General features: G+C 51.0%; 1 protein-coding gene across 1 annotated transcript in view; it reads left to right on the top strand.

The window, feature by feature from the left end:
- Positions 1 to 699: 699 nt before the first annotated feature.
- Gas6 (growth arrest specific 6) overlaps positions 700 to 10,872 on the top strand; it is a 29,733-nt gene continuing 19,560 nt past the window's right edge. Inside the window, exons 1-3 of the mRNA XM_028766381.1 lie at positions 700 to 966; positions 1,211 to 1,377; positions 9,485 to 9,509. Of these exons, the coding sequence (XP_028622214.1) occupies positions 888 to 966; positions 1,211 to 1,377; positions 9,485 to 9,509 (271 nt within the window). The 5' untranslated portion in view covers positions 700 to 887. The remainder of the gene's footprint in view (positions 967 to 1,210; positions 1,378 to 9,484; positions 9,510 to 10,872) is intronic.

Raw genomic sequence — 10,872 nt, 5'->3', positions numbered from 1 at the left:
ATCGGTTAGCTCCACCTTCAAACAAATGACCTTAAAGAAGAATTCCACTAGTAATGACCCTGTGTGCTCCCAAGAATCTGAGTTGCATTTACCCCAAAAAGGGGGTGACTCCCTATCCTTCTCTATCAACATGCTGAGGTAAGGATGTCTCAGGAGCAGCTCCCCTATTGGAGTTTGACTGACTGCTGCATATCTGCATCCTGTGATTGGTCTGCAAGGTGTGTGTGTGTGTGTGTGTGTGTGTGTGTGTGCCTATGACCTTGCAAAGTGTTCTGAGACAAGAGCCAGGAACCTTTGGTACTGGAAAATACACAATGCTGCTTTTAGCCTGTGGTGTGGAAATCAGATTACAGAGGGAATAACATCTTGCACTGTGGACCTCCACGCCACTGGGTGTGGCCTCAGTTATTGTTTCCTTAGTGGACGTTACATCTCTTTAAAAAAATGTGCCCAAGAATGAAGATTCCAAAAACGATGTCTGCAGAGGAGGGTAGAAAACAGTCAAATTGTATCTGGGCAGGACGCCCAGCTACAATTCTCCTTTCATTTTACCGCATTATAGGTTATAATGGCAGTGAAATTTTGAAGACGCTGGAGTCGAACCAGTCAGCCCGCCTTGCCCCAACCAGCTCGGCCCCGCCCCAAAGGTCCCGCCCACTCCGCCTAGGCCCCACCCCACCCGCCCCAAACCCCGCCCTCACCCGCTGCCTCCTTCACGGCCCAGAACCGCAGCGAGCGCCGGGTGCGGCGCTGCCGCCGCAGGGATGTGACCTTCACCGCCGCTTGGCCAGGATGACCGGTGCCCGTGTCCCGCGGCGTCCGCGGCTCGCTTCAGCCTCCCGGGTGCTCTGACCGCATGCTCCCGGCTGCCCGGCCCGGGCCTCGCCATGCCGCCGCCGCCCGGGCCCGCCGCCACCCTGGGCACTGCGCTCCTGCTGCTCCTGCTGGCCTCCGAGTCTTCGCACAGTGAGTACCGTGGGGAGCCCCCAAACCCACCACCCCCTGGTGTGGGGCTCCAGGCCTGTACCCTGGCGCAGCATCCTGGTGCAGGGTACCCCAGCCACCCTGGCATCCTGGCCCCGGACCTCTGGACTCTAGGCATCATGGATCCGGAGCATCCCACACACACGCAGGCATCATGGTCCTCCGGAATCCCCGACATTCCAGCCCCGAATGGGTGCAGGTTGACCGCGCACCCTTCTTTCTGCAGCTGTGCTGTTGCGGGCGCGTGAGGCGGCGCAGTTCCTGCGGCCCAGGCAGCGCCGCGCCTACCAAGTCTTCGAGGAGGCCAAGCAGGGCCACCTGGAACGGGAGTGCGTGGAGGAGGTGTGCAGCAAGGAGGAGGCCAGAGAGGTGTTCGAGAACGACCCCGAGACGGTGAGCGGGCGCCAAGGTCTCGGGGTGGGGGTGGGGGGCATGTGCGTCCCAGAACCCATACTTTTAGGTGCCACAAGTTCCGACTCCCACCTTGTGCAGGTCCAGGAGACCCGGGGACTGTGGAATCTCAGACATCCTTTCTGGAGATTTAAGGATCCTTGTGTGGACTGCACCACCACGTGCACCCCAGAACTCTTAGACAGCGAGCCTTATTCCCACCCCACTTGCACTTTTCCATTCTTGAGCCACAGTTCCTCAGATGACCCCCCCCCCCGCCCAGGTCCTCTCCTTTTTGGGAGCAGAAGGCGTGCCCTTGAGAGGGCTCCACTGAAATCCCTTCAGTAGACTCTGAAGGAAGCCCTTCCGAGCGTATGTTCAAACTAAACCTTCCCCTACCCCCTCGAAAAGAAAGCACCCGTGGGAAAAAAATCCGCAGTGATTTGAAACTCAAAGGCTTCCTAAGATTGCCTGTCCCTAGATTGGATTGGAGGTGAGGGGTGGGGCTCCTCTTTGGTCTTCCTCCGGAGGGACCCAGAGTTTTCCTGAAAGAGGAATTGAAAGATCTCAAGGCTGGAATTGCTTGCAGCAGCAGGTCCAAAAATACGATGCCTGGAAGTGTGCAAAGAACTCGCATACGGGCGGGTGGGGAGCAACGTGAGGAAGGGCCCGGCACCTGCCTCTGCAAGGGCTGTGCTGGCCCAGGACAAACTTCTATTAATAATGTCCTTGGGGAATGGAGCAGGCATACAGCCAACTGCAGCCAGCAGCCTATGTATGCACAGGACTCTCCACAGAAGGTGCGTGTGAGGGCTGAGTGGACTCATGGGGGAACACACCCCAGTTTAGGGCATGCCTGAGGTTAAGATCTGGACTGGCACACAGACCTCCATAGTGATGCAGAGGGCCCCCTCTCACCTGCCAAATCGGTATGGTTTCACAATTTTGGGTTCCGCTGGCATTTTCCTTTCAAAGAATTCTTCTGGGGTGAAGTAAGGATCACGTGATCTGAGGATGGCTCTCTGTGAGCCATTCGGGCCTTTGCTTTGACTTGCGTCTAATCGGCTGACTGGACAATCCCTGTCAAAGCTGCTTTTCTGATACCGGTGTTACAGCTGTTGAGTGTCACCGTAGCTGCTTTGGCACTGTTACCCAGTGTGGAAGCCGAGATCAGGTGACACGCTGTGCCCCACCCTTATCCGCCCCCCCCCCACCCTAGGCTTCAACAGCAGTATAGGGGCAGATGGCTGATCTTTTTATACCCTTGCTGCTGCTGCTTTGTTGATGATTCCTCTCGACCGAATGAGTTCAGCCTTAAATTGACATTGTAGGGCAAGTCCTAGTCCTTGGTCACCTGGGCTTAGGGGACTGGTTCTGTGTGTTACAACTCCAGCCTCCCATGAAGCATTCTGCCATTCAGTGTGGACAGGGCTTGTGGTGACAAGAGTTGAGAGCTACAAGGCCACCACCCAGCCGTGGAGTCCCGCCCCTCTGCAGCCTGCCTGCCAGGGCAGACAGGCCCAAGCTGGCCCCTCCTGGCTGCCTGGACATGGAGCTGCTCTTCTTAGAGTCAAGTCCCTCTGGTTTTAATTGCTTGTACGTTTTAATTATAATTTTATTTGCAAAGGTGTGAAATGAAGACATGAAAAAGAGTGATGTCCTCGGGACCCCCACTTCCTTCGGACCATGGGAGGGTTTCCCTTTTCTGTCACCTTTTGGGTGAAACTCCAGGCTATAATGCTCGAAAGGGCAATCTCTTCTGGTCCTGTCGAAGCCTATCTCCTTCAGGACTTGGCAGACACCCCTTCCCATCAGAGCTATCTAGACCTGTCCCCTCTGCAACCCCTACAGCCCAACACAGATTTTTCTCTCATGAGTCAGCTTGAATGCCTGACCTGTGCCTCTTGCCTGCAGTATGGAAACTGTTAACCCTGGCGTCCAGCCTGGACCTCACCTCCTCGCAGAGTTCCAAATCAAAGCTCTTTCCTGGCTTCTACCACCTTGATCTGGCTGCTGGTTGCTTCTCTCCTGTTGCCACACCCTTGTGGGATACTGGGGAAGCCTCAGGAAGGGGTAGCGCCAGGCTATGTGCTCTGGAGTCCTGGTGTTCCTCTGCAGGGACCTATGCCTGGAGCCTCCCCTACTCCATACCTTGTTTAGGTCTCCCTGGCGAGACCTAAGACCCCAGTGGACATGCAAGTGCCAGTCACCATCATAGCCTCAGAAGGAAGCGTGAGAAGAGACTTACCTTCCTATGAAAATGCTAGTTCAGTTTTCCTGCCCTTGAAATGTAGCTCGTTTCTTGTGTAGGAGGAGGCCTATGAGACAGTCTGGACAAGGGGGCATGGCTTTGGCTTACCTGCCCTGTAACAACAAGAAGCTGTGGTCTGCAGATCACCTACCAGACCAGATTCTCACCGTGGTCCTAGGGAATCCTTACTAGGTCAGTTAGCATCTGCACATAGGGGCTGATCTTGTGAATGCAATTTTAGGGTAAAAAGCCAGGTCTGGGAATCTCAAAGATCTAGGCTTGGCTACCCAGGCAACTCTATCCATAGAGACTAGAAATAGTGAGAAGCAGGGGGCAGAGGTCTAGTCAGTGCACACAGAGAAAAGGAACAAGAGATCCAGGGGCCTCAGGGTTGTCTTAGGGATGTTGATGTGAGCTTTAAGTCTCAATAGAAGGATTGGGGACAGGGGTATGAGATACGCAGAGTTAAGCAAGACTCATCAAGTGTGGTCTGGATGTTGCTGTCTCAGATCTGGTTCTGCAAAGTGGTTAGAAGGGGGTCCTTATTCTTTGAAGGGACAAGGGGGTCCTTGGGAGTGTGGATTCCTTTATAATAACTGTTCTCAGCAATCTCTAAGACTGTTGTCCCTTGAGACGGTTAACTTCCCTCGGGGATCTGGGACAACACAAAATGTTAACAGATCCTTCATATCCGCTTATCTTTGTGTGATCAACCTGGCAGGGGATGAGATGGGTGTGTATCTCCAGTTTTTTGTAGACAGTGCCTGAGGGATTAGCATGCCTCCATTAAAAAAAAAAAAAAAAAAGCAGGTGACCTGAAGGAAAGCACACAGACTCAAAATGAAAGTAGAGGTGCTGGGCCTTCATCCAAGGCCTCTTGTGGGCCTGAATGAGGAGTCAGTGTGGTTTTTAGGGAAAGCTGTCAGTACTTGTTAAAATCCCATTGTGTGTTCCCTGCTGTTGTGGACTTAGGGTGCTGGAATAGACCAGCCAACCTCCTGTGGCTCCGAGTGGTGTCCTGGCCAACTGTAGCTGACTCTCACCTGCACACCTGGGGCTCCTTATCTCTGCTATTCATTTCCAGGGCCCCCAGGGAGGGCATGAGAGTTTGGTCCCGCCCTCCCTACTGGGTGGGCCTCCACAGCTGGAAACAGGCTGTCTCCCACGTGGTGAACCACGAGGTTGTTTTGTTTTGTTTTCTCACTGTGTCTGGGAAGAGTCTGGCTCTGTTCAGTTAGCGTTTCTTCTGACATTGGGAAGAAAAGGGCCAGGCCTGGGCCCTCCAGCAAGCCGAGGTAGCTTCTCACTGACTTTCTCTGGAGAGGAAGTGCAGGATCCCTCCACACAGTTGCTGTGCCACTCCACCCACATTCCTCAGAGGCGGTGGTGGCAGCCCTGGCCACTTCTAATCTCTCTGTCCCTTCTCTCCCCCACAGCCTCTCCAGTTATCTGGTTTCCCTTTTTATTGTTACTGTCCCTTCCGGGCACTTCCTTCCTACTGGCTGGGTTCCCTGTCCCAGTTGCTAATTTCCAAGAGGCCCTGAATTTGTAGCTCTGCCCCAGGTGAGGCCCTTCTGCAGAATCACTTCGGTAAGGTACCTAATCCTTTAAGGCTGCTCCCCCCAGTAGATGCTTGCCTCTAGAGGTTCCTAATCAAGAAGTTAATCCCTGCTGAAGCCTCTGCCCCACACTTTAAACCTATGAGGGAAACCTCAGGCCTGGTTGCTGATTGGCACCTTCTTTTTAAAATTTAAGATGCAAAGTGCAGTATTGCAAGATTCATAGTGGGTTGGCTTCGAGGATTAATACTCCCAGGAGCTGAATGAGAACCCCTCCCTCCCTGTCTCTCATCTCTTGTTAGCTCTAATTCATTCTCCCTGCCTGCCCCCAGACCTGCATCTGTTGCTGCTGCACTCTCATGGAACTCTGGGGGCATTGTTAGTTCTGAGGGTCTGGGACCTAGGTCGGGGACATTTTTGAACCATGTCTACCCACTAAGGACATTTTTCCTGAGATGGTGGGCTTTCTAAGGACAGCTTGAGGAAGGCCAGTTCCAAGGCAGGTGGAACGCCTCCCACCCTGTTTCCTCTTAGAATACTAGACAGAAGGGACACAGGCACAGTGTGGGGAGGGGAAAGTGAAGGAAGGGGTGTCTTAGCAGGAAAGAGACCCGAGACTTGGAATTTGGACTCTTGGCAGAGAAGAGACATCTACGTGAAATACTCGGCCTAGGTGCCCTCCCCCCCCAGAATTTGAAAGCTCTCCCCTGCAACTATGCCTTCCTGCCCGTGCTTAGAATGTTCCCCAAACTCTGGGAAACAATACTGTGTGCAGAGCTGGTGGGGTAGAACACGTGCTCACTCCACACTGAGCATCCGATGCTCAGAATTCACTGGGAGTGCTCACTCCTGTCTATGAAAGCAGCATCCCAGATGTATACTCATGGTCTCTGGGAGTCCACATCCATCGGGCCAGGGTATGGGTGTGAGCGCTCTGTAAGGTCTGATGCTGCCTGGGGAAGTGAGTTTTGTGATGGGCTTGTCTGTGTCTGTGAGGCCCATGTATGATGAGAAGTCAAAATTGTGGACACTTGTAACACGCTTCCCCCCCCACACACACAAGGATGCTGTGTAACACGCTCCCCCTCCCCAACTCTACAAAAAAGCCAGTCAGTCCACTGCCTCATTTCTGCTAGGCAGAGATGTCTTGGCCTTTGAGAGTCTGAGAGGACTTACATACAGGTGAGAATGGTGTTCTGCAGGTAGCTGCTGCTGTTCAGAGTAATCTAGAACCTTCCTGGTGGTGTGGCATGGGCTGTCAGTTGGGCTGTCCCTTTTGCAGTGACAGAAAGTGATGTCAGTTCACCCACATCCTGCTTTGGGCTCAGATGTTTCTCCATCTTGATAATGCATGCGTCCAACATTGTCCTCTTGTATGGGTTTTGTTTGTCTTTGGAGCATGCACTGCCTTCAGGCGTAGTCTGATCAGGCAGCCACAGAAGCTATCCAGCTGCAGCCTGGCTGGTGAGGTCCTCCAAGGAGGCCAGGAAGGATTGAGAGCTGGAAACCAGGAGCAGGATCCTGCCTGATCCTGTGCAGGGGGACAAGGAGATCAGTTCTGAGCTATGTCACTCTTGGGAAGCTGCAAAGGCCACTGGGTCCTTCTGAGCTGGGTGTTAGAATTGCTGTACCCTTCCAGGAGACAAGTTGCCTTGTGTTGGTCTCGAGACAGATCTACAGCAGTACTACTGGTTACCTTCTGTAGAAAAGCACCCTGTCACCCCCTAGTCATGGGGACCTTCCTCCCACATGCTCCATCCCTGTTACCTCTGTTCTCATCCACATAGCCCCGAATCAGTGAGAGAAAGGGGAGAGAAGACAAACAGGGATGTCTGTCACATTGCAAGTGAGGAAGACGCTCTGCTGTGAGTCCATGGCTACCTACCTGGCTGCCCGTTGCTTACAACATTCCTGAACAGGCTTCTAGTCGTCTGGTCACTGGCCCGGAATAGCCACGGAACTTAGCTATTACACACGGAACACTGTGGGGATACAGAGACAGAAAAGAGCTCTTGTGAACAGCTTCACGCCTCAACCAGAAAATTTGTTTTACCAAGATACTGTGTGAAAACCAATGACAGGGGACATCTGAGGATGCAGAGAGCTGTGCTGGGTGGTACTATGTCAACTTGACTCAAGCTAGAGTCATCTGAGAGAAGGGGTGCTCAATTAAGGAAATGCCTCCATAAGATCTGGCAAGCCTGTAGGGGGCATTTTCTTAATTAGTGATTGATATGGGAGGGCCCAGCCTACTGTATGTGGTGCCATCATCACAGGGCTGGTCATCCTGGGGTCTATAGAAAGCAGGCTGAGTAGTAAGACACAAGGAGCAAGCCAGTAAGCAGCACCCCTCCATAGCCTCTATGTTTAGCTCTTGCCCCCCAGGTTCCTGCTCTGTTTGAGTTCCTGTCCTGACTTCCTTCAGTGGTAGACTATGATGTGGAAGTATAAGCCAGATAAACCCTTTTCCTCCACAACTTGCTTTTGGTCATGGTGTTTCATCACAGCAATAGAAACCCTGACTAAAACAGAAATTGGTACCAGAATAGAGGTGTATTGCAATGGCAGACCTGACCATGTGTTTTGGGGAGGAGTGTGGAAGGACTTTGGAACTTTGGGTAGAAAAGCCATTGAGTGTTGAGGTTCAGTGGGACTGTTCTGTGGGAGCTTGGAGGATGAGATTGTTGAGAGCAGTGCAGACAACAGAGACCTGGCTTGTGATGTGTCAAGGGGAAGTTTAAAGACTCCACTGGGGCCACTTGTTATTTTGAAATAGATTCTGTGGTCCTGGTTAGCTGGGGCTGAAGAACTCCTGATGTGAAGCCTTTGCTTTGCTGGGATACTCTCTTGAGGCCGGTTAGCCGGCGCTGAGAAATTCACGGTAATGGAACAGAGATCAGCATCACTGAGGTGAGATCTTCTGGAAAGCGTTTCCTGAGAGTCCACACACAGAAGCTTGCTCCAGATGTGGCCAAGTGTGTGCCTTGTGCTGGCAGCAGGCCTTGGTAGCGTAAGAGACAAGAAGTGGTGCTGGGTTTGAAGGTGTGAAGGGGTCATGGAGATCTGAGCAGCTGAGGCTTGACACTGTGTGGTGCAGTTGGTGTTTCTGAAGAGAGCACAGGAGAGGCTATTGGAGATAATGCAGCCCTGTTGCAGAGGAAGACTCAGCATTTGGGAGATTCCACTACCATGGGATGACCATCAAGAACAACTGTAATGGTGGCGTGCAGCCAGCTGGAGCCTGGAGGGTCTGTGTGTGCTGCAAAGGGCGGAGCCAGAAAGGGCGGAGCCCGAGAAGTGATCTAAGCCCCTTGGAGGAGCCCATAGTTAGAAATTTCAAACGTTTTTGGTTTTTTTTTAAGAGTCTGGGTATTTTAAAGGGACTGAACTTGTAATATCTGAATTTGTAAATACTGTGGGACTTTTTAAAAGTTACTATGTTTTTAATGTGAGATCTCGGGAATGAATGAGAAAAAAGTTAAGACTTAATGTGACGCATCTGTGTGTCAGTTTGACAAAGGGTCACTTGTGCTGGGTAGTTTTATGTCAACTTGACACAAGCTAAAGTCATCTGAGAGCAGAGACCCTCAATTATGAAAATGCCTCTATAAGACAGGGCTGTAGGCAAACCTTTAGTGCATTTTCTTAATTAGTGATCCGTGGTGGGAGGCCCAGCCCACTGTGGGCGGCGCCATTCCTAGGATGGTGGTTCTGGGTACTATAAGAACGTAGGTTGAGCAAGCCAGAAGGAACAAATCAGCAAACACCCCACCATAGCCTTTGCATCAGCTCCTGCCTCCAGGTTCCTGTCCTGACTTCCTGTCTCAGCTTCCTTCCATGGTGAACAGTTATACAGACGTGTAAGTCAAAAAATCCCTTTCCTCTCCAACTTGCTTTTGGTCATGGTGTTCTATCACAGCAATGGAAACCCTAACTGAGACAAGAACTCTCTCTCCTTGGACTGGAACTGGGCTCCTACCCAGACTGTTCACTCCTCCATCATCTCTCAGAAAACCTCTAAGTAGGTACAGGTGACACGGATTTGCCTCTTCCTGAAGGTGACTACAGTCATGCTCTGCAGTCATCCTGCAGAGGCTGAGTCAGCAGAGGCCTCTGGTTCCTGGACTTCTCTCCTTGACATCCTGTCTGAACAGTGGCTTCTAAGTCCTACCTTTGGGGGAGCCACAGCACAAGATTCTTGCTTCCGTGCCTGTCTCCAGGCTTGATTAACCGGTGATAGCCCTTTTCAAGAGGCCTCCTGCTGTGCTGGTTAACTGTTGCCTTTCTTCTCTCCCCACAGGACTATTTCTATCCAAGATATCAAGGTAAGTTAAACTTACTATAGTAGTTTCATTGACACACATGCAGAGTGCCTGATTCATGCTGGGGAAATCCCACTACCATGTTACTCCTGAGAGAAGGGAGCTTAGCGATTAGAGCTGTCAACAATACTCTGGTCAAACATGAGTGTGCTTTTTATACCATCATTTTATTCCAAGTTGCCAGAGCCTCAGATTAATGCTGCTATTTTACAGATATCTTTGGTTGATTGAGTGCCCCTCAATTTACTGGTCTCAGGACTCTGCACTTCTGAGATTATGGAGGACACCCTCCCCTACACACACACACACACACATACAGACACAGACACACACACACACACCAAAAAAAAGTTTTGCCTGTATGTTGTGTGTTTACCGACATTTGCTCTGTTATCAGTTAAAAACTTAGAACCTTGCAGGTTTTGTACATAGTTGGGTGAACAGGAGCACACACATACTCTCAGCCACTGGAGCAGGCACACAGTGGCAGGGAAAAGACCATAAGATCGTTTGTTTGTTTGTTCACTTCTCTATGTGGTTTCTCTGTGTAGCCCTGTCTGTCCTGGAACTCGTTCTGTAGACCAGGCTGGCCTCAAACTCAACAACCCACCTGCCTCTGCCTCCTGAGTGCTGGGATTAAAGAAAGGATTAAAGAAAGTGGTAGACTACCACTACCCTGCTCTAATATGCTATTATAGGGGAGACAAAAGAATATGATTCCAGTCTGGAGGACAATCACTTTGCTTCCTTAAGAAGCCCTGAGTTCTCCTCTGAGCACTGTTTGTCTGGTGAACACCTGAAATACTTTGGAATGTATATTGCTTGTAAGAAGAGTATATTTTTGGTCTTTGGAATTATTACCACACATTTGGGTAAGATACTGGCCTTCTGTTCCACAGGCACCTGCTTATAACCTCTATCTGGCAACAGCACAGGAGACTAGTGACTAGCCTGCCACGGCTCTCTCCAAGCTTGGGTACCAGAATCGTGGCTAGGGGAAAACTAGAGAAAAAAAAAAAAAAGACAGACACACATAGAGTCAAGCTGGGATGCATGGGTTCTCTAAGACATAGACTACTACCCAGAACCTCAATGTCTTTATTAGATATAACACAAGGGAGGGGCTAGCTAGTCTCAGTAGGAAGTCTCTGTAGATATCAAGCTATAGACATGGGAAGAAGAAACCACAGTTGCTAGTCTTTACACACACTGATCCATCGTTCGTACACACTCATTTCCAGAATCTCAAGGAAGCTTTGTCATTCCTCCTGATCCTGGCCCATATGGGTAATGGCTTTACCAATTTCCCATAGGTCAGTTGGCCTTGCAACCCTCAGCAAACTATGCCCATATCCAAATACACATT

Source organism: Grammomys surdaster, unplaced genomic scaffold (assembly GCF_004785775.1).
Source record: "Grammomys surdaster isolate TR1022 unplaced genomic scaffold, NIH_TR_1.0 167, whole genome shotgun sequence".
Classification (NCBI taxonomy): Eukaryota; Metazoa; Chordata; class Mammalia; order Rodentia; family Muridae; genus Grammomys; species Grammomys surdaster.
Note: the sequence above shows the minus strand (reverse complement) of the source record. Positions and strands in the feature narration are given on the sequence as shown.